Genomic DNA, 22,257 nt, shown 5'->3' with positions numbered 1-22,257 from the left:
AACATCGTTTTGAATGGGATAATAAGAAAGGCCGTAAATGACAAGTGGTACGTTTTTCTCAAAGCCCATTCAGCTATTTGGTTTCGCCGACGACATTGATATTATGGCACGTAACTTTAAACAGGAATGGAGGAAGCCTACATCATACTGAAAAGGGAAGCTAAGCGGATCGGACCAGTTATCAGAACGTCGATAACGAAGTACATGATAGGAGAGTCTAAAGAGAGGACATCGTAAGCCACCCACCACGAGTTTGTATCGGTGGTAACGAAATAAAGGTGGTTGAAGAATCCGTGTACTTGAGCTCACTGACGACCTTCGATATCGATATCAGTAGAGAAATTCGGAGACGCATCGAGGCAGAAAGTCTACAAAACGCTCAATAGACCGATAGTCCTCTATGGACTCGAGACCAGGACGATAGGTGGACCAACGCAACGCGCACTTCGAGGTTTCGAAAGGAAAGTGCTGTGTACTATCTATGGTGGGCGCAGATAGCGGACGGTACATGGAGGAGGCGAATGATCCACAAGTTACACCAGCATCACTGCAAAAATAGGACTACGGTGGGCCATTTCAGTTGTTCGTGATTTTCTCAATTTTACTCTTTATTTTCATATGAGAAAATATCTTATAAACCCGTTGGAGATTATAACGAACTGACTTACGGATAAAACCAACCAGCGGACGGCAGATTTTAAAACAGTTCTGCATAAAAAAACTGTATAAAATTTTGACATAAACAATTTCGAAAGATTTTGTACTTTGTAATTGGGATGCAAAATAAAACTAAACAAATAAAAAATAAAACGATCACACAACCATTAACTAAATTATTTAGAAACATACAGTCGACACTCTACATCTCGATGTTCTATATCTCGATATCTCTCCCTATGTCGATGGTTTTCTCGGTCCCTTCGATCTACATACATTTGAACTTTCTACATCTCTATAACCTCCCTATCTCGATATCTCTCTACCTCGATGTGTACTGGTCATATTTTGTTCAGAATTCTCTCTCACTATGGCGATATATTCAAATCTCAATGGCAATGAATCGACTGCTTTGAGCGTGCTTACAGCGGCACACTAGGAGTTAACTTTCGGAAATCAGTATGGCGAAAAGCATCTAAGGTTTAATATCTCGAAAATAAGCAACTTAATCGAAAAAATATTTGGTAGGCGTAGTAGCGGACACCTTCCTGCTTAACTTGTACCAAATAGATTTTCGTGAAAAGTTCAGGTGGTTAACTCATGCTGGCTATTTTTACATATACGTAAGCGCCTGGATACGGCAACGGCGGGTAGGAATAAACCAACTACTGTATGTAATTCATTGAATTTTTTGACCCGAATGTGCACTCGGCCTACGCAGATATCAATTGGGTTGTTTAGGGGTACATTTTGACGTAGGACTACGTCTGTGTTTTCTATATTGGGGTACACTTTACGATTGCGAAAATCGGGGACCGTCACGAAAATATGATAGACTTTAAACTTTAATATCTAAGCCGTTTCTCGATGGATTTTCAATTTTTTTGGACCATTCGATCAAGGATGAGTCAACGCTTCTTTGTATTTATTTGAAAATACTGATTTTTAACTATTTATTATCGAAAATTCATAAAAAGTTTGGAAATAGGTAAACTAACCAATCACGTACATGCATCACTAGCACAGACATCAAAAATCAATCACTTGCGGGTTTGGATCTAATCCTCAGTTTGAACAAGATTTTACGCATAGCAGACGCATCAAAGCGATCGTAGCGGAGCGGACACAGCATGACGGAGGCGCTAATAACATTTTCAAAGAAAATCCATCGCATTGGTGGTGGTGCTCGATGCGTTGCTGCAGATCATTCAACCTCAACGAACCAGAATTTCATATGAAGAAAAGGTTGACCATAAAAATAGCACTGTGGCGATCCCGCACCGCCAGTGCCGATGCTGAACATTTATTACAAATTGTGGTGTCAGTTAGTTGGAAAGGAACATTTGGAAAAGAAAATTGGTTCTTCTCAGGACCAACATTTTATAAAAAGAAAGAGTTAATTGCGAAAATGAACTGTTTCGGTGGCATCGGGTTTGGCGTGGTAGCTTGGTTGCTGTTAGTGATTCCATCCATTAAAATTTTCTACATCATCTCCCTCCGACGCGCTATCAAATTCGCTATTTACGATTGATCTCATAACCAAATTCAGAATCTTGCGAGAAAATTTCATAGGATTTTTAGAATTTGTCATTCTCCGAACGGTCCGTTGTCTGCGGAATCCCGATCGAAATGGCTTGCGTGCGCCCGAAAAAGCAGTTTTCTTATATCTAATGAAGTAATTCCGTTAGCCCCACCCCTTCATTAATCGTTATGAGTGCACATTACATTAACACCCATATGAGATCACAAAGAGGCGGGGCTTACGGGTTTAATTTATTAAATACACAGGATTTTGTTTTTACACCATTTTTTTTCGCTCTTATTTTTGTTCGTGTGACTTCAATTTGCCACCAAAATCTTTGCAACATGTTTCAAAAAATCCTAAATAATTCCAAGAAAAGTCACATGGTAATTAATATGCGTTAAGCATTTAGGATGGGTGACAAATTAAGAAAGTGTTAATCGTGTAAAAACAAAATCCAGTGTACAAGAAAGCTGCTGTTCGGCGCGCGCGAGCCATTTTGATCGGGATTGCACAAAGAGCGGTTCGACATTTAATGCAGCGGAGCGGACACAGCAGCACGAAGGCGTGGGGTGGCAGTGGTAATGCGGAAAATTTATTCCAAATTTTCGAGGCTGAGCGAAAAATCATCAGGTGGCGGTCGGACAGTTTAGGCGCGGTCACGTTCCAAGGCGTGGGTAGGACAAAAATTGGATTATCAAATCTATTGAGTACCTTTATAAAATTTCAGCTACCTTCCGGAGATCTTCTCGCATTAGTTATAGTTATAAAACTCCCTATGACTATTAGGACAATCATTACATGTCCAGTGTTTTTAGAACATTTCTGAAAAGCATGTCTTCAAACATTTTCACGAATTTCCAGAAGTGATTATGGATTCCTGTAAATTTTATAAAATATTGAATGATTTCAAACAATAATCACTACCTTCTAGAAATTCGACCCACTAGAAATTTTCAGAAATTTCAAGAATGTTTGAGGGTGTTCAGCTCTATTTACCGGTTTTCAGAAATTTCAAGAACAATGTTACTACGAATTTCACTTTTTTCTTTCTTGCAAACGTAGGTATATTTGTGATACTTTGTCTAGTTCCTCAACTTTTGAAGATGGCATAGTGGCATAGACTACACCACTTTTCTAAGTGAATCCTTGATCTGTATTTCTGTTCATCTACCTTACCGAGTTAACGAAATCTTCTTTCCGTGGTATTGGGTCCTAAAATGAAGAATCGTTATTTGATTTTCTTTCAGGGAACGATGGAGTTAATCATCCTAAACGCGTCAGTTTTTCTTCCGACTCAAAAGTCGAAAGGAACATTGTTTATTTTTGAAATTTAAAAATAGATGGAAAATGCTTCCTCGACATTTTCGGTCTTGTTTGACGTACGGAATAATAGGATTCAAACGCACTAACCAAACACCGCAGGGCACTTGACTCAACCTTTGACAGTTAGTATGGGGATGCAGGGGTTTTCTCGGTCTCTAGTAGCAACAATAACTACACACTAACATTCCTTTCTCAACTGACTGGAGCCGTAGGCAGTAAATGTAAATACCAACCATTCATTCATTTGTATTGTAGCCCAGTTCTTCTAACCAGTACATTCCGTCTTAGCTAAGTTAAGCTAAGCTATATCCTTGTTAAGATATTGAAATTCAACTTTTGATTAATTCACAGTCAGCCTGTCAATTCTTATAAAGTTTCCGAAATTATCTGAGCCTCCCTGAACTAGCAGAAATAATTACGTACTTCCAGAAAGTTTTCGACAATTTCATGGGAGAAACTATTAGAAACTTCAAGATTTCTTGGAAAATCTTAATACATCATTGAGTACTGATACTGACACTTCTCATCGACTCTGATAATACTTTCGGAATAGATTTCTCCTCTACAATCCCTGGAAACCTCAAGGATTGTCATTTAAAATCTCTGATTAACTTTGAAACGTTGTAATGATATTTTCATAGATATAGAGATTGAAATAGTATTGATAGTATTAGATCTTTTAGTTATCCATCTGGTATGTTCTTATCATAATCATGGGTAGGACAATGCTTCGACTGTCCTACCCAGGTATTTTCATGCGTAGGACATGTCCTACTTGTCCCACCCACTCACGGCGCCACTGGTTTCAACGCAAGGTGCCGGCAAGCGTTTGGATGCAGTTAATTATTAGAAAGTCGCATTGGGAAATGAAAAATGGTTCTTCTCAGGACCAACATTTTATGATAAGAAAGAGGTTATTGCGAAAATGAATTGTTTCGGTGGGATCGGGTTTGGCGTGGTAGCTTGGTTGCTGTTAGTGATTCCATCCATTCAAATTTACCGCATCATCTCCCTCCGATGCGCTATCAAATTTGCTAGTTACGATTGAGTTTTGCACTTTGAAGAAAGTTCATATCGGATTGTCGGATCAACCTTTTGTATAAAGGCCTTTTTGAATGGAAATCATCCTCAAAAATTGACGAAATAAAGGAGAAATAAGCAGTGGCGTGAAACCAAACGGAAATATATTTATTTGCAACGTTTGGTTTACGCCCGCGATGTAAGCGTTCGTGGCAAAGTAAGGATTGTGATGTCCCCGACTGAAAGCCAGTCGAGTGGCTTTAGCGGCCGATGAGTTATGTTAATTCCACCGTTAGAGACTCAAAGTCCATCCAACTGGGAACAACTAATCGACTTCTTGATTGAGTTGGCCTCCGAGCAGTTTGCTCAATGTTAATAAAACGAGACAAATTATTAGGGTAAATACCATCATTTTCGAATAGCTACGTAGTCCTTCGTCACCTTTGCGGACAACCCGATTGGGCTGCACCTTTGAGTTTTTTTTTTAAATTCTTTATTAAAGTGATTTTTAAGGTTTATACAAAGTTTATCACTTATTCAGGGGTATGGATGTTTTTACATATTCTGAATCTGCATGAAAAACAGAGCCAAACTCCAATTTTTCAGGATTTTTGGAGCACCGGAACTATTTTTAATTTGCATTTTAAACCTCATATTTTTCTTTGCTGAACAAATCAATTGAGTACAAAGATCTCAATTGAGTAACCCCTGTCCTTTCAATTGACAGCAGTAGTCGCATTCAGTCAATTAACTTTTGTAAAATTAAATTATTTAAAAATTAGATGATTTTTTACAATTCTATAAAAAATAAACACAAGAGTGTCCATTATAGGAATATTTTGGGAGGTCCATAATAGGGAAGAAGAACGTTCCGAAACGGAACATAAAAATCAAATGAAGTGTCGACTATAGGGAAACAGATTCTTATTATGGACCCCCAGGGGGTCTACTATAGGGCGAATTCAGTCAGACTTTAAAATGTTAATTTCAACGAATAACGTCGTGTATTTGAGTGTTTTATGTATGTATCGGGAAGAGGAGATGCAGAACTTGATATTAGATGTCAAGCAGAGTTAATATGTTGAAAATTTCTACTCCTTATGACAGGAAGAGCAAAATTTCGCTACTAGGGGGTCCACTATTAGGCATTTTACCCTATTTGTACTGCGGAGAAATTTTTCACATCTATGAGAGCCTTGGAAAATGATCACGAAAGTTGTCATTTTGTTGCAAGGCACAATATTGAATTGGTGATAAAAATTACGTTTTCTCTGTAATTTTCCATTTTTACGACCACCAGTCATTCGAATGACCCATCATTCAATTGACAGGAGGCACTGATCAAGTGAGATGGCGTGAAAATTGACAGGGGCAAAAAATTGGCTGACTAGATTTACTATTCAACGTTCAAATGAATGATATGAAATTTATCAGCACTGACTAGACCAAACACATCAAAAACAAGGGATGATATTCGTTTTGTTGTCGTTTTTCATAGCAACGTGCTTTTTTTGATCTAGTACCCACTTCAATTTTCCTTCACTCTCCGGAGACGAGCCAGCCTATGGCTAAAAGTCTCCTTAAGGTGATTATACAATAAAGCCAAAAATCGGCCATTTTGTAAACCACGTGCTTTTTCAATATTGTTTTCAAGAGCACGAGATGAAAGAACCATAACGCGTATGGGGCTAAAATAATGGTAGATCGTTTGCTTAGTTATGCTAAACAATCATAATTTGAGTTTCGGCACTGTACGAAAACTATTACGCCAGATTTGGGCTTTTGGAATGTTTGTAGATAAACGTGTGGTGAACACCTTAATAAATAAAAAAAATCCCTCAGACAGTTTTCTTCTATAGGTAGTTTATTAGCTTATTATGTTGCCCTGTCGCACCGACTGGTTTCGGTGTTCGAGAAACGAAGCTATTAGTCCTGGAGAATCTGAACTCATCGGTAAGCTTGGTGGTCAGCTTGGCATGATCGACACAGTTGAAAGCTAACGAGAAGACGACTTGCACCATGACATTACAGCGATTGTTATCAAGATTGCTGTACCTATATGGGCACGGCAAATGCTGGGTAAAGCGTACCATTGGTGCTTCGCGTACCTGACGGAATAAAATAGACCCCATCTCGCGGTCTTTAGCCTCTTACCCAGCGACTCCTATCCCTACCTCCTCGTGGTGCTGGCCGGGATACGAGCAACCTTAGGGAAGATCGGGTAACCAACTCCGGTGGGAACTATGGTCGTATGTTGACAGGGAAGGGGGGGTTCTCCTCTCCGAAGGTGCAGATCTTACTGAGCGTCTGTTCTCCATGTCAGGATCGGCTCACAACAGCGTCTCCATGCCCTCCATGTTAGGGGCGACTGATCATCGTCCGAGTGCCAGCGATGGACTCTAAATGAAACTGTGCACCATGGTCCACCGGGAATAAGGAGGAATGGCCCTCCGGAAATTTAGGGGGTTTGGTGTCAGGCCCTGCAAGCCAGCCTTTAAACAAAACATACGCAACGAACAATCAACAAAAGAGTACGGACCGGAACCATCGGCGAAGACCACTGCGAGGAAAAGGGTCTAGCGATTGGAAACTCGGTTCGTGGAACTGCAAATCTCTCAACTTAATCGGGAGCATACTCGCCGATTTACTAAAGGACCGTGGATTCTGTATCGTAGCGCTGCAGGAGGTTTGTTGGAAGGCATCAATGGTGCGAATGTTTAGAGGTAATCATGCCATCTACCAGACTTGCGGCAACACACAAGAGCTGGGAACAGCTTTCATAGTGATGGGCGATATGCAAAGGCGCGTGATCGGGTGGTGGCCGATCAATGAGAGAATGTGCATGTTGAGGATCAAAGGCCGGTTCATCAAATTCAGCATAATCAACGTCCATAGCCCACACTCCGGAAGCACTGATGATCATACGGACGCATTCTACGCTGGAACGTGAGTACGACAGCTGCCCAAGCCACGATGTCAAAAGCTTCATAGGAGATTTGGACGCTCAGGTTGGCTAAGAGGCGGAGTTTAAACCGACTACATATTGGGAAGTTCACGAATCAGATGGCGGTAGTGAACAAACGTCAAACTCGAGCAAATCCGATGCACGAGTGATCGATTGGCCAACTAATAATTATTCAAACTGATTAGTAAATCAGTGAACGATGAATACTTCACGAGTGTTATGTCTGCTTATCTGTGGTTGAAACGTTAATACATAATTTTATTGTATATACACAGTTTTATGCTTCGGAACATAATAATTGTTCCATGTTGAGGAAATAACTTCCTTTTTCAATATTTCTTTTTTTTTCTTTATTCAATATTCCAGATGACAAGGTTGTTAGAAAAAAAACCCTTATATTTAAATAGGATATTTTCTTCTTAGCAGAAAAACAAATTCAACCGAGCTTTTAAATGTTTTCGTGTCATAAAATCAATTCCTTAACATTTTGTCAAGGTCGTTTTGTTAATGAAAAATCATCGGGAAAAATGCAATAAATTGCCCAAATACTGCTCTGATTCAAATTCTAAGCATGATATAAACATCTATAAGTGACGTTCAAGTGGTCTAATTCTAATATTTTCTATGGTATCCAAAAAGGAAGATCTTAAGGATGAACTATTTCTATTAACCATGAAATGAAAGATGTAGCTTGAGTCAAAACAGGCGCGGCGTTTGAAAGCAAGTGAATCATTTGTTTGAGAAACTGCATAAGTCCATTTTACACTATTTCGAGAAAACAACAAAAAACTGTTTTCTGAACAAATTTGCACCGAATCTTTCGATTTCTTCGATACAGATCAATAGTTTTTGGCAAAACTCAACACCCTGGGGCATTTTCAGTGCAAAAAATCTAAGCAGTACTCCACAATTGCTCTTCAAAGTACGTGGACATATGTAGTTTCTCAAACAAACGAAATTTTTTTCATACATTCCTGAACAAAAATTTTTTTTTCGTATTTTTTGCCAGAATACGTATTTTTGGACGAGGATTCAGAATATATAAAAATCTCATTTTGGCCAAAAATGTTACATATGCAGTTTCTCAAACAAACGGTTCAAGTGCTTGTAATATTAATTAATCAAAAGGTGTCAAAATACTTCTCAAAGCAAAAAAAAAACGCATTTTTGCTAAGTGTACCTATTAATGTGGGACACCTCTTTTTTCACATATTTATTTTTTAAATAATTGTACAAATGAAGTAGGCTGGCCAACCTTTCTTGAACATTGTTGTTAATTCAACCTCTGAATCCACATAGAAAATGGGTAAAGATCAGTGCCACAGAAAAAAGTTGTCCTAAAATAATGGGGTGTACCTATTAATGGGACAGAGTTATTTACTAATTGCCAATTGAAAGACTATTAAATCCAAAATGGCGATTACGCACTTCAAAATGTAAGAGAATTCAAACGATAATAGAAACTACTACGAAACTAAATAACGAGTGTAATTTCCGTTTCTAATTTTCATTGGGCTATACATACTTGTTTACCTAGTAATACTGATGAACCATTTAAAAGAAGCCACACCCTATCATTTAGTTCGTATGGGATGCAGCGCCGTTGCATATTTTCGCATTATTTGTGCATGCATCGTCGATTCTCAAGATTTGGGCTTTTGTGGTATTTTTGCATTGTCAATTTCGTCTTCTTCTTCTGTCCTGTCGCTTTGATTGCCGGCCGAACCATTGCGGTATGCTGTCCAAGAAAACCTGATATTTATTAATATGGCCTGTTCGCTGCCGAAGGAATGGGCTCCACTTGTAATCACAATAAACGGACATATAAGGGCCCGTTCACAAATTACATAACGCTTTAGGGGGTGGGAGGGTACCTGCCAGAGCGTTACGGCCCATACAATTTTCAAAACCCTTTCGTACAAAAAACGTTACGAGGGGGTGGGTGGGGGTTGAAAATGGCCAAATTTTGCGTTATGTAATTTGTGAATGAACCCTAAAAGGTATAGGTAGGTACGTGTGCAACGCAATTATCTCCGACCGTGTGTAATTTGCGTGCCGCGTGGGGTCGCCTGCCGGCCTGCGTGATGGATGGATTCGGGTGGATTGTACTTGAACACTTACGCATGTGAAAAGTGGCTTTGTCCACCGGTAGCTTTACATTCAAAATCATAAGCGCAGTGACAAAATGGCATCATCCGGTGCAGAGGTTTCCAAAGCAATTTGTGCAAGTATTATGGTAACGGGGATAATTTAGGAAACTCCATGGTTTTACTGTCTTTAAAGAGTCTAACGAAGGAAAGCAAATTATCGAAAACCTTGTATGATAATTGAATAATAATTCCTTGCATCCGGTGTAATATCCGACCTACTTTTCGTATCAAGCTCAAGTATTAGGAGCTTAGCGTTAAGATGCGCGGTTGAATCTTGTGTTGTGTCAAAACACAATCAAACTCCGCAAGTTTTCAAAAAAAAAGTGTTGTGAATCGTATAAAACACGGAAGACTTCAGTGGGCTGGTCTCTTAGCATGAATATAGGAAGGAAGAATAGCGAAAACAGTATTTTACAGCAACCGAAGATTATGTAAAACTACAAAACGCTCGACAAAACGTTCCTAGGCATAGCTGCCGTAATCTGAAAAAGTGACGTATACGCCATTTCCCAAAAATGGTGTTAACAAGTACTACTCATCGAGCTCTTTAACAGAAAAATGGAAAACATGCATGTTGTAAAATGGCGGTTACGTCACTTTTCCAGATTACGGCAGATAGGTGAGACGACGTTGTAACCAACCAGCTATCCAAGGAGAGTTTACTAGTTTCAATCAATACGTCCAAGTTTATTTCGAAAAAGAATTGTTATTAAAATATAAATTCAAAGTGTGTTATACAGTTGTTATCTTTCTTTCAGTATTCGATGCTAAGTGTAATATTCGTTACTAGCTGTGTCTTTCTCAATCGCAGTTGTTTTCTTCACAAAGTATATACGTAGGAGTTCTTATCACAATGCTAATTATCTCTTTTGCGATTTATATAGCAGGTGTTCTTAATTACTTTACGTTTCCTAATGTGTGGCGACAATGAAGCGATGGCAAAAATGCTCTCAGAAGCAATTTTGCGAGAGTTGAAGACAATTATTAGGATCCGATCTCGATCATGACGATTACAACCATTTAGAGGTACATAGAACCAATTTCTTTTTAAAGAATCAAGTGTACTAGGGAAACCTTTATTTTGGGCAGCACTCCTATTCCCATCGTAAACTATCAACCGAATACGTTTGAATAAATTAAGCCAGAACGCGGATCGTGGTGGATTTTCTTAGCTTTAATCTATCTCGATTATTCAATGCTCATGAAATTTAGATGAGTAAAGATTTTTCATCCATAAAAAAATCATAATATTTGTACAACATATTATTATCGGAAGGGATACCATTTTCGGCATAGTTCAAAAAACCAAGGATATAGTTAATCGATATGTGCAAAGGTAAGGAAAACTTGAAAGAAATCCTCTTTTAATACAAATAAATAAATGTCAAATTTCAACTAGCAAAAAGCGCATTTTGTCTAATAAAAATGAGTTAAGCACTCTCCTTTTAATTTCACCAATTATTTCAACTAAAAGAGCTTTATATATTTTTCTAATAAAAATGATTACATAATCATTTGTGCTTTCAGCCAAATAAATAACGATATTTTTAATCCTCTTCCGCCCAAGACCGTCTTTAGACGGGGTACTTTGATTATTTTTTGTAAATAGGGTAAGACGGTATAATGCGCCCCACCTGGCCAAAACGCCCCACTTGGATTTCTAGAAAACTAAAGGGTCAAAATCAGTTGGTACCTATAAATATTTGTAAAACCATCATCCTATGTGAATATGGGAGTATTTTTGTATTACGTAATAAAAATAATAGAAAAATACAAAAAGTTACAGTTTTGATGTAACTTTCAATGTTTGTTTGCTCAACATTCTGGAGCAACTCTAGCATACTGTCCGCAAAACTTGCACTGCAGCACTCAGTTGGGCAACCAGTGGTTACATGTTAATGTGATATAAAATTGCTTCCATCTTCAAAAATGTAACGTTTTTCGAAAATATTCTCTGGTAAATACGCCCAAGTGTAGGCAGGACGATATGCCCTTACCAACTGGACACAAGCGCGGCGAGCTTGCAGCAGTTGCTTCCAAATTATATGGAAACTATTGAAATGTATTTCAAACCTGATTAAATGGACTTATGTTGGTTTGTTTAATGTCACGCGCATAAGGATTAACCTTTTTATTATAGGATTGATAAAATACTAATGAAGGGCTTTGAAACGTCTTTGGCTAAGGTGGGGCGTATTGCCCAGGCACTTTTTAAAATCCATTTTTTCACGACTTTTCAAAAAAGCTTTATTACGTGTAATCTGTAATATTTTTATATGACTACTCACGGGCAATACATTTGCGACTTCCTGGACTACCAAATAACACAAAGTTTGCATAAATTGCGTTGAAAAGTAAAAAGTTATCAAGGAGTTGCCTTAGGGGGGGCATATTATACCGTCTTACCTCAATTAATCAATTGCTCAGATTTAAAAAACGGTTTGATGTCGATCGATAATATAAACTTCACTGCATGTTTATATGTGGTTTAAAGCTAATTTTCAAAATTCTACAAATTAATAAAAAAATATATTGAAAATTAGTAATTTTTTGTTTTTACTCATATACAACTTGGAACATTAAAATATTTGTAGTTTAGTATTTTTTTTTACAACTAACTTTGTTCAATAGATGGCTATACTGCCCTTCTAAGCATAGTTGTCCCATGTTAGTTTTCGTGGATTTTGACTTTTCACCATAGAGCAGTCTATTTTGACGTATACTTTTATAAAACTCTAACAGATTTCGATTAGAAAGAGATTAGAAAGCAAAATAGTGATTTTGAGCGAAAACGAAAATTTGTCTGGTCTCATGTCTCCTATGAATGTATCAGTACGAATTGATTTTTTCCCCTTGTTCATTGCTTCATTTGATTTCCCAGTCAACACAAGATCGTATATGATGTCACATAAGATGCTAAAGTGGAGGCCATATAGGTACTTCCCCATATAATATGTACGTATATCGCCTCCACTTTAGCATCTTATGTTGCATCATATATGATTTTGTGTTGACTGGGTTAGCAAGTTGACGCTTCATTCCTATGTAGATTTGTGATATGGAGCAATTGCATCACATTGACTATCAGCATTTTTTCACTTTACCCCTAAACATAGGCTTCCATAATAGGTAATTTTCTATAAATATTTTTGCCAACCTTCCACATTTACAATCAGAATAAAAATAAAATTATTTAAGGCTCAGCAGCAGATACTCAGGCTTTGGAGTCCACACCATATATAACTGGATGCTTCAAGAAAAATACGAACCATGATACACTTCTCAAAATGCTTCGCAATGGATATTGAAACCTGTTTAGAAAAAAGTTGTAACTGTTTCATAAATCGACTGTGCGGCGGGATATAGTCGATATGGTAGGATCGCAACAACCAACGTGACTTATATTGGTAGACATTAGTTGAACAGCTAAACTGGTAATTCACTGGCTGGTATGGTGCAGTGGATTATCTAATCATTCCCTTCAACTGCGGTTCTGTGCTCTTTGCAATCCAGCTATTTTAGCTACACCAAGCTTAGAATTCTTGGCGAGACAAATAATTGTGACACTCACTCACGAGCGTGACTGACGACATCAATGAACGGCAGGGGAAGGCGCGCAATTTTGGATCCGAGATGGTGCTACAACAAGCAGCACTTGTTGCGCTTCCCGTTGATGAAGCGTTGAAATCTTTTAGCAGTGAGCAATCATTCTTTGCTTTAGAAACGATCGGCATGAATAAGACTGTCGGAGTTCTTCTTGCCATTCCATCCGAATTGATTTTTTTCATTAATCATAATAAACTGCATGTACCTATAGCGGATTGAGATTTTTTGGCAACATCGGAAAACATTGAAAAACTTTTCATGTGACTTGATTGATTTCGACAAAAGTAACTCCTGCTTGAAAAAAAAACCGGTCCCACATAACTGGTGCGTCCGCGTGATTGACATTTGCGCTAAATTGAATGTTGCTTGGAAAGTTGCAGCATAATGCAATAATGTATTGCGGCCTCGAAGGGCATATTATAGTCGTTCTACTTGAATACATATGTTGAAATCATAAGAAAATATAAGAAAAAAACTGGAATTTTATTTATCATGACTGATATTGTACTACTTAGCGTAAATCTATACATAGGTACGTTGTAGTTGTAGATTACGATCTTAACTGCTTCGATCAGCTGTTGTCTTAAACATACATATTGAGCTTCTGCCATCCAAATTAAAAAAAACTAATATTTTTAAATTCTCAATTATCTTGCAATTCGCTTCCATGTTCTGGATTTCTCATAATTCTCCCTGGACAGAAGCACATCTTTGTGATCAGCTTGAATCGCTTTAAATCCTGTCTAATCTTATAGCTTAAATGTATCATCATAAATGTAATGCCACTGAAAATTGAAACTGCGATCAAGCTTGAGAAGCGGTTGCATTCCTTAACCACACATATATTTTGCATTGCAGAATGTGAAACTCGTTATTTTGAAGATAGCAAAAGCGGTCTCCATTGGATAAAGTTCTGCGGGTACACCAGAGCGCTGATCTTGTAGTCATCCTCAATTCATCCGTCTTGAAACACAGCCGAAAGAATCAGCTCGCCTGGCTCGCAAAAAAACACAAACTCACTTCGTGTTTGAATCGTAATCGGATGGACAATGAGGTTTCATACTCACTGATCTGCACATTGCACAAAGCGCTTTTCACATTGCAAATTTGAGATTGCATGCGTAGATCATATACTTTCAATTTAAAATGATTTCGGTTATCATGCAATCGGTTATCAGGCACGGTAAATGCTGGACTTTTGCGTACCATCGGTATCTCGTGTACCTGAAAAAATAGAATAGACCCCATTTAGTGTCCTTATCCCCTTACCCAGTTATCGCTATCCGTATCCCTATTAAAGCCGCGTTCTCGTGCCAGCAAGGGACCCTAAGAAAAACTATGCACCATGCTTCTCCGGAAGTTAAGGAGGAATGATCCTCAAGAAATTCAGGGGGTTTGGTGTCAGGCCCTACAAGCTGGTTCTGGTTTCACCAGAAAAAAATATGACATACATTTGAGCATGTATAGATCGCCACAAAGCAGATATAAACTATTTTTTTATTCGTTTCTGATTGCAATCCATGCATTGCATGGAAATAGACATTGTTTTTGTGATATCAAAAGATGAACAAATAATCAAAATGAGCGCTGACAACTGATCATTTATTAGCTTATAGGTTGTATCGAAGTCATAAAGTGTTCGTATCATGGTTATATCTTGGTTCTCAAAACCACCAAGTTTGGAGGAGGTTTTATGTGAGACTTGAAGTGTATTATAAAATCGTTGCTCCTGAACTGGAACGCATATGGATAATGGTTGTATAGCTATATTGTATTGTTAACTCTGATACAACCTCGACTTTTGCTTGGGGTACTTAGTTTTAACACCCCTTTGCATTTGACTCCCTCAATCACAATAAGCCCTCCCTTCATTATTTAATATATTTTAAGTTGTTATGTATCATGTTATGCACTTTTCTATGTTCATTTCCAGAGTTAATTCCTAGATTTTCATTAAATTTCGGACGCCTCATTACACCCAAATCAAGACTTGTATGCAGGAACTGCACAGACCTATATTATACAATTTCTGCATAAGAACTTTACAAGAAATGTTCCAGACGAGCTCGGTGGTCTAATGGCTACCGCTTCTGCCTTATATTTAAGCAGGATGTCTTGGGTTCAATCCCAGGCTCGTCCCTACTTTAAGGAGCTGTCGAAATCAATCAAGTAGCATGAAAAGATTTTCAATGTTTTTCAATGTTGCCAAAAAATCTCAATCCGCTATAAGTGCATGCAGTTTTATTATAAAATGAAAAAAAAAATCAATTAGGACGGAATGGCACGAAGAACGCCGACGTCTTATTCTAATTTACAATGTTCTGAAAACTCAGATGTAAATATGTAAATTATGTGGAAGATTTTTATTTGAAAAATGTAAGTCCTCATGGACACGAGAAAGAGGAAAGATTTTTAATTGGATACCCACTAAAAGAGCTATAATAAGTAAAATAGAAGGTCTGCAACAATAACAATTGCTTTATATATTATTAAGTGAAGAACTGAAGTCATTTAGTTTAGAAATAGCTCAGCGTAGTTGATATTTGTAATAAAAACCCTGATTAAGATGTAGTAGTTTTATGTAAATTAGAGCGCCCTACCTAATTGCATAAAACGAATAATACGATCAATTTGAATGTTAGCCAAATGAATCTTGTAAGCAATACAAATAAGTTTAATCTTCAGGAACTCGCACCGTTGTAAAAAGTTAAGCAGATTCAAGTAAAGCTCGCTTTTTATTCACGACAGGGGTGGAATTACGTGATTGATCCAGGACCAAGCGACTCCTAGAGGGGTTTTTCAAATTTTAAAATTTTGACTTATACTATGTTCGCACTTCAGCCTGAATAACATGTTATTCAAATTATCGACAAAAGAAAGCTCATCAAGATAGCTGAATAATATGTTACAAGGCCCTAGTGCGAACATAGTATTAAGCACATTTCTGAATAAAAACAAGGATCTAAAAATTTTCATCCCGCGCTGGCACACAGGTCACTTTAAGGTAATTTCTATTTTTGGTTTAGGTTGAGTCAATTAGAATAGCGTTATTGTTCTGTCTGGTTCTACGGGCAGCAGGGACTATGTCCAAGGGCTTAACGATCCCTCCCCAGGCCATCTGCAAGTTGTGGCGCCTGCCTAGGATGTGGGGTTTGACAGTGGGCCCTGTTAAATCTCTATAAAAAGCTGCATGTACCCGCAAGTAGGCCCCACCAAAGCGACCGTGTGCCGCTCAAAGCGCACAAGCCCAAGCCCAAATCCTGGTGTTAGGTGAGACGCTAAACAGCCCTGACACGACGGCCCTCCGACGAGACAGGAGGTTTGCGCTGGCCCAATAAGCCGCCTTTAAAAACAACCATTACGAACGACATAGAAGATAATACGCTTGATAATACGACTCGATACAAGCGGCAACGACCTAGGCGACAAATAAAAGATCACGATTGGAAGCTTGGAACATGGAACTGCAAGTCGCTAGGCTTCGCATGTTGCGACAGGATAATCTACGATGAATTACATCCCCGCAAGGGGCCGTACACATATTACGTAAGCACTTATGGGGGAGGGAAGGGGTCCGTCATTTTCTTACGCACCATATTAATAAAAAATCATTTGTATGAAAAACAATCTCACATGGGGGGATGGGAGGTCGAAAAACCCAGAAAAAATGCTTACGTAATATGTGTATGACCCCCAACTTCGACGTCGTAGCGTTGCAGGAAATCTGCTGGACAGGACAGAAAGTGTGGAAAAGCAGGCATCGAGCGGCTACCTTCTACCAAAGCTGTGGCACCACCAACGAGCTGGGAACCGGCATCATAGTGCTGGGAAAGATGCGCCAACGCGTGATTGGGTGGCAGCCAATCAACGCAAGGATGTGCAAGCTGAGGATAAAAGGCCGTTTCTTCAACTATAGCTATATCTACTATATCAACGTGCACTGCCCACAAGAAGGGAGACCCGACAACGAGAAAGAAGCGTTCTATGCACAGCTGGAGCATACATACGATGGATGCCCACTGCGGGACGTCAAAATCGTCATCGGTGACATGAACGCTCAGGTAGGAAGGGAGGAAATGTATAGACCGGTAATCGGACCGGATAGTCTGCATACCGTATCGAACGACAACAGCCAACGATGCATTAACTTTGCAGCCTTCCGCGGAATGGTAGTCCGAAGCACTTTCTTCCCCGCAAGAATATCCACAAGGCCACATGGAAATCACCTAATCAAGTAACGGAAAACCAAATCGACCACGTTCTAATCGACGGGGTAAATTCTTCTCCGACATCACGAACGTCCGCACTTACCGCAGTGCGAATATTGAATCCGACTACTACCTCGTTGCAGTATGTCTGCGCTCAAAACTCTCGACGGTGATCAACACGCGTCGGAGTCGTCCGCCGCGGCTAAACATTGGGCGTCTACAAGACGGTAGACTAGCCCAAGACTACGCGCAGCAGCTGGAAGTGGCACTCCCAACGGAACAGCAGCTAGGCGCAGCATCTCTTGAAGATGGCTAGAGATATATTCGATCCGCCATTGGAAGCACCGCAACCGCTGCATTAGGCATGGTGGCTCCGGATCAGAGATACGACTGGTATGACGGCGAATGTGCCCATGCAGCATGCCCATGCAGCATGGGTGAGATTGCTGCAACACCGCACGAGGGCGAACGAGGCACGATGCAAACGGGCGCGGAACAGACAAAACTCGATTTTCCGGAGGAAAAAGCGCCAGCAGGAAGATCTAGACCGTAAAGAGACGGAGGAACTGTACCGCGCTAATAACGCACGAAAGTTCTATGAGAAGTTGAACCGTTCACGTAAGGGCCACGTGCCACAGCCCGATATGTGTAAGGACATAAACGGGAACCTTCTTACAAACGAGCGTGAGGTGATCCAAAGGTAGCGGCAGCACTACTAAGAGCACCTGAATGGCGATATGGCAGACAACGGTGGCGGTATGGTAATGAATCTAGGAGCACGCGCGCAGCCAATCAACGCAAGGATGTGCAAGCTGAGGATAAAAGGCCGTTTCTTCAACTATAGCTATATCTATACTATATCAACGTGCACTGCCCACACGAAGGGAGACCCGCCAATGAGAAAGAAGCGTTCTATGCACAGCTGGAGCATACATACGATGGATGCCCACTGCGGGACGTCAAAATTGTCATCGGTGACATGAACGCTCAGGTAGGAAGGGAGGAAATGTATAGACCGGTAATCGGACCGGATAGTCTGCATACCGTATCGAACGACAACAGCCAACGATGCATTAACTTTGCAGCCTTCCGCGGAATGGTAGTCCGAAGCACTTTCTTCCCCGCAAGAATATCCACAAGGCCACATGGAAATCACCTAATCAAGTAACGGAAAACCAAATCGACCACGTTCTAATCGACGGGGTAAATTCTTCTCCGACGTCACGAACGTCCGCACTTACCGCAGTGCGAATATTGAATCCGACTACTACCTCGTTGCAGTATGTCTGCGCTCAAAACTCTCGACGGTGATCAACACGCGTCGGAGTCGTCCGCCGCGGCTAAACATTGGGCGTCTACAAGACGGTAGACTAGCCCAAGACTACGCGCAGCAGCTGGAAGTGGCACTCCCAACGGAACAGCAGCTAGGCGCAGCATCTCTTGAAGATGGCTAGAGATATATTCGATCCGCCATTGGAAGCACCGCAACCGCTGCATTAGGCATGGTGGCTCCGGATCAGAGATACGACTGGTATGACGGCGAATGTGCCCATGCAGCATGCCCATGCAGCATGGGCGAGATTGCTGCAACACCGCACGAGGGCGAACGAGGCACGATGCAAACGGGCGCGGAACAGACAAAACTCGATTTTCCGGAGGAAAAAGCGCCAGCAGGAAGATCTAGACCGTAAAGAGACGGAGGAACTGTACCGCGCTAATAACGCACGAAAGTTCTATGAGAAGTTGAACCGTTCACGTAAGGGCCACGTGCCACAGCCCGATATGTGTAAGGACATAAACGGGAACCTTCTTACAAACGAGCGTGAGGTGATCCAAAGGTAGCGGCAGCACTACTAAGAGCACCTGAATGGCGATATGGCAGACAACGGTGGCGGTATGGTAATGAATCTAGGAGCACGCGCGCAGGACATGCGACTTCCGGCTCCGAACCTCCAGGAAATCCAGGAGGAGATCAGCAAGATCAGCAGATTTGAAAAATGTGTTGGAGGTAACCACTTTCCCTTCGATGGGACTCGAATCCATGACCCTACAGTAGGGTCAATACATTTTCCAAATCAATATCTTCCACATAACGTCCAAGTCGGGTGGTTTAATCCCCGGAAATAGGCAATTAACTTTGATTGAACTGAACAAAAAATTGGTTTAAAACGAATTGGCATTCGATTTCTTCGATACAGATCAATAGTTTCAGGCATCGAATCGAATGTGCTTGTGGGAGCCACATAATTCTTGTAAAGTAGGCTGCAATCAAGATTTTTTTTTCTTTCACAACCTCCTGTGGCTAATCCACAACTCACATTGCACATATATTTTTTGGGGTGTATAACTCTTTTAAGAGGGGTGGTTGAACGGTTGAATCAGCATTCATTCAGTGTATGTATTTAATAACGTGTACTACTGAAACAATAGAGGTAATAAACTATAACTATAAACATATTACCTCTATTACTGAAACTTACTTTTACTCGTGTCTTTTTAGAGTTTAGACTCAAAATGATCAATTTGTGACTCGCTACCAGTCCAGGATTGTGATTTGGCAGAACCCCGACCACATATTATCGTTATCACAGCTGACGTTAAAATGGCGTTGATAATTTATCGATCAACATGGATATCAGCAGTATAGCTGTCACGTTTTCGTTCGTTTCCACAAAGTTTAAGATTCGGCAGAAGATTTAACTTTTTAAGAAGCGGAGACGAGCCAGCCTCGGGCTGAAAGTCTCTTTAATAAAGACACAAAAAAAAAACTTTTCAAGAAATTTTTTTTGTGATTTCTAGTGTTTTTCTACACGTTTGTTTTTTTCTAACTTTGAATCAGCTGAAGAATTTGAAGTAAAAAGCCAATCAAGTTTTCTAACCATATCTATTCGCCATATTTTCATAGTAATCTTTATGAATTCATTTGAATACTTTCTTCTATTAATGTACAAGCCAGAGACCCCATCCTATCCCAAGAAGTGTACAATGTAGATTAATCCACTGCTAAGACACTCCTAGTGACTGGTCATTGGTATTGGTATCGGTTGGTACGTCCTAAAGCTTCAATGTGGAACCAAGTATTGATTTTCACAGAAATATTCAACAAAAACCGCATTTTTTTAACTTATACAAAAATATTAAATGTATTTTATAATCGGCCGTTACTGTTGGTTACGTATCAATGATGTCGGCTTATATGTTCCCGCAAGAGCCTTTGATAGCCGAAAGCTTTATCGCACGCAGAGCAGCTGAAGGGTTTCTCCTTAGTGTGACTACGGATGTGGACCTTTAGATTATTGTTCCGAAAGAATTCCTTTGGACAGTACGGACATTTGAACTCCCGCTGATCTGTGTGAATTACCTTGTGACGGTTCAAACGTGCGCTGAAAATTTTGCAAAATATGTTTCAACTAGCCATTCCACAAAAAGTTATTTCTACTACATACTTGGTTACAAACACCAGTCCGCACTCGTCGCATGCGTAATGCTTTTCCGTGTGGCTTTCCTTCCGGTGATGATAGAGACCCTTTTTCGAAGTGTACACTTTTCCACAGATATCACAGTTCATCTTTTCGGTACTGTGTCGAGCTTTGGTGTGAAGCCTCAGCGATATTTTACAGTGAAACGTCATACTACAGCTCTCCTCGCTACATAAGTAAGGCCGTATATCGAGATGACGATTGCGGTGTCCTTCCATGCGGTTGCGTTCAACCGATTTTCCGCACGTAGGACAGGCTTGCAACAGAGACTGGTAGATTTCTTTTTCGCTTAGACTAGGTTTTGGTTGCTTTGGTCCACTGTACTGTTTAAGTGTATTCCGTAACAATGGAGTTATCTGACATGATGGTCCTTCGTTTTCTTCAATTTTCAATACAGTGTTTGATTCAATTTCGGTTTCTGAATAATCTTCGTCATTTTGTATTTCATCAGAAACATCTGCTGGATTATTTGAATCATAGTTTAGTTCTATCATATCGACACGGTAATCCATATGTCTAGCTTCTGTGCTCTGCAAATCATATTCAAATTCTTGCTGTGTTTCATGAGTTTCCTCCACCAATTCGATTATCTCATCTTCATCAGGTATTTCTTCTAGTTCTTCTATTGTTGCAATCGTTTCCGACTCGACTATCGACACATTTTCCTGGTGTTCTGGGACCTCATCCAAAAAATGCTCATCATCGTTTTCTTCTGAATCAATAATAATTTCAAATTTCGTCGCCTGAGTAGTTTCCACCTTTTCAGTGGATGGTTTTTCATCTTTGATTCCCAAGTTCGTGTCGGATGGCAGTTTCACTTCGTCTATCGGAGCTGTATTTTGTTCCAAAAGTTGCTGAACTTTCAAACAGTTTTGTCTGAATTCGAAAAAATCCTTCACCTTCAATACACAAAGTGCACACAGTTCCAAAGGAAAGGCTGCATCCGTTGGATTAATCTAAAAAAAAAGTTGATGTATTTTTTTGTATCGTTTCATAAAAAAAAACTGACCAAAACACTAACGCAGATTGCAATTTTCTGGATAAGATTTTCATCCATTACCGAATATATTAGGTTGGATCGACCCATGCACAGTCGACACATTTTTTCACTGGTCATTTTAATAGATTTGAATATGTTATTTATACAAAATTACTGCCCAAATAAAAAATTATAATAAATAAATAAAACCACCAAGCGCAGCAACGCCGCTGATGAGGCTTTGAATGCAACACTGATTGGTGAATAGTGACAGCTAGTGACAGTTCATATTTGTTTTGGCAACGCCTTTAAGGTAACACCTCACCACAGAGAAACAGACGTCTC

The 22,257-nt window shown here is 39.7% G+C and overlaps 2 protein-coding genes across 3 annotated transcripts in view; both read right to left on the bottom strand.

The window, feature by feature from the left end:
• Positions 1-9,660, bottom strand: part of LOC134210103 (zinc finger protein 23-like) — a 39,712-nt gene extending 30,052 nt beyond the window's left edge. The window contains exon 1 of the mRNA XM_062686123.1: positions 9,612-9,660. Coding sequence (XP_062542107.1) covers positions 9,612-9,660 — 49 coding nt within the window. The remainder of the gene's footprint in view (positions 1-9,611) is intronic.
• Positions 9,661-20,552: 10,892 nt separating this feature from the next.
• On the bottom strand, positions 20,553-22,183 carry LOC134217215 (zinc finger and SCAN domain-containing protein 31-like). Of its 2 annotated transcripts, none has more exons than XM_062695992.1 (3): positions 21,955-22,183; positions 20,901-21,889; positions 20,553-20,837 (listed from the first exon to the last, which is right to left on the bottom strand). In XM_062695992.1, exons 1-3 carry the CDS (start codon positions 22,048-22,050, stop codon positions 20,633-20,635), a joined length of 1,290 nt encoding a protein of 429 aa, XP_062551976.1. In that variant the 5' UTR covers positions 22,051-22,183; the 3' UTR covers positions 20,553-20,632. The 2 variants fall into 2 exon arrangements, with proteins under 2 accessions (XP_062551976.1, XP_062551975.1); XM_062695991.1 differs by having other exon boundaries at positions 21,943-22,182.
• Between the last annotated feature and the right edge of the window lie 74 nt (positions 22,184-22,257).

The sequence above is a fragment of the Armigeres subalbatus genome, chromosome 2 (assembly GCF_024139115.2).
Source record: "Armigeres subalbatus isolate Guangzhou_Male chromosome 2, GZ_Asu_2, whole genome shotgun sequence".
NCBI classification, from domain to species: domain Eukaryota; kingdom Metazoa; phylum Arthropoda; class Insecta; order Diptera; family Culicidae; genus Armigeres; species Armigeres subalbatus.
The sequence above is the reverse complement of the archived record's forward strand: the minus strand, read 5'-3'. Positions and strand labels throughout refer to the sequence as shown.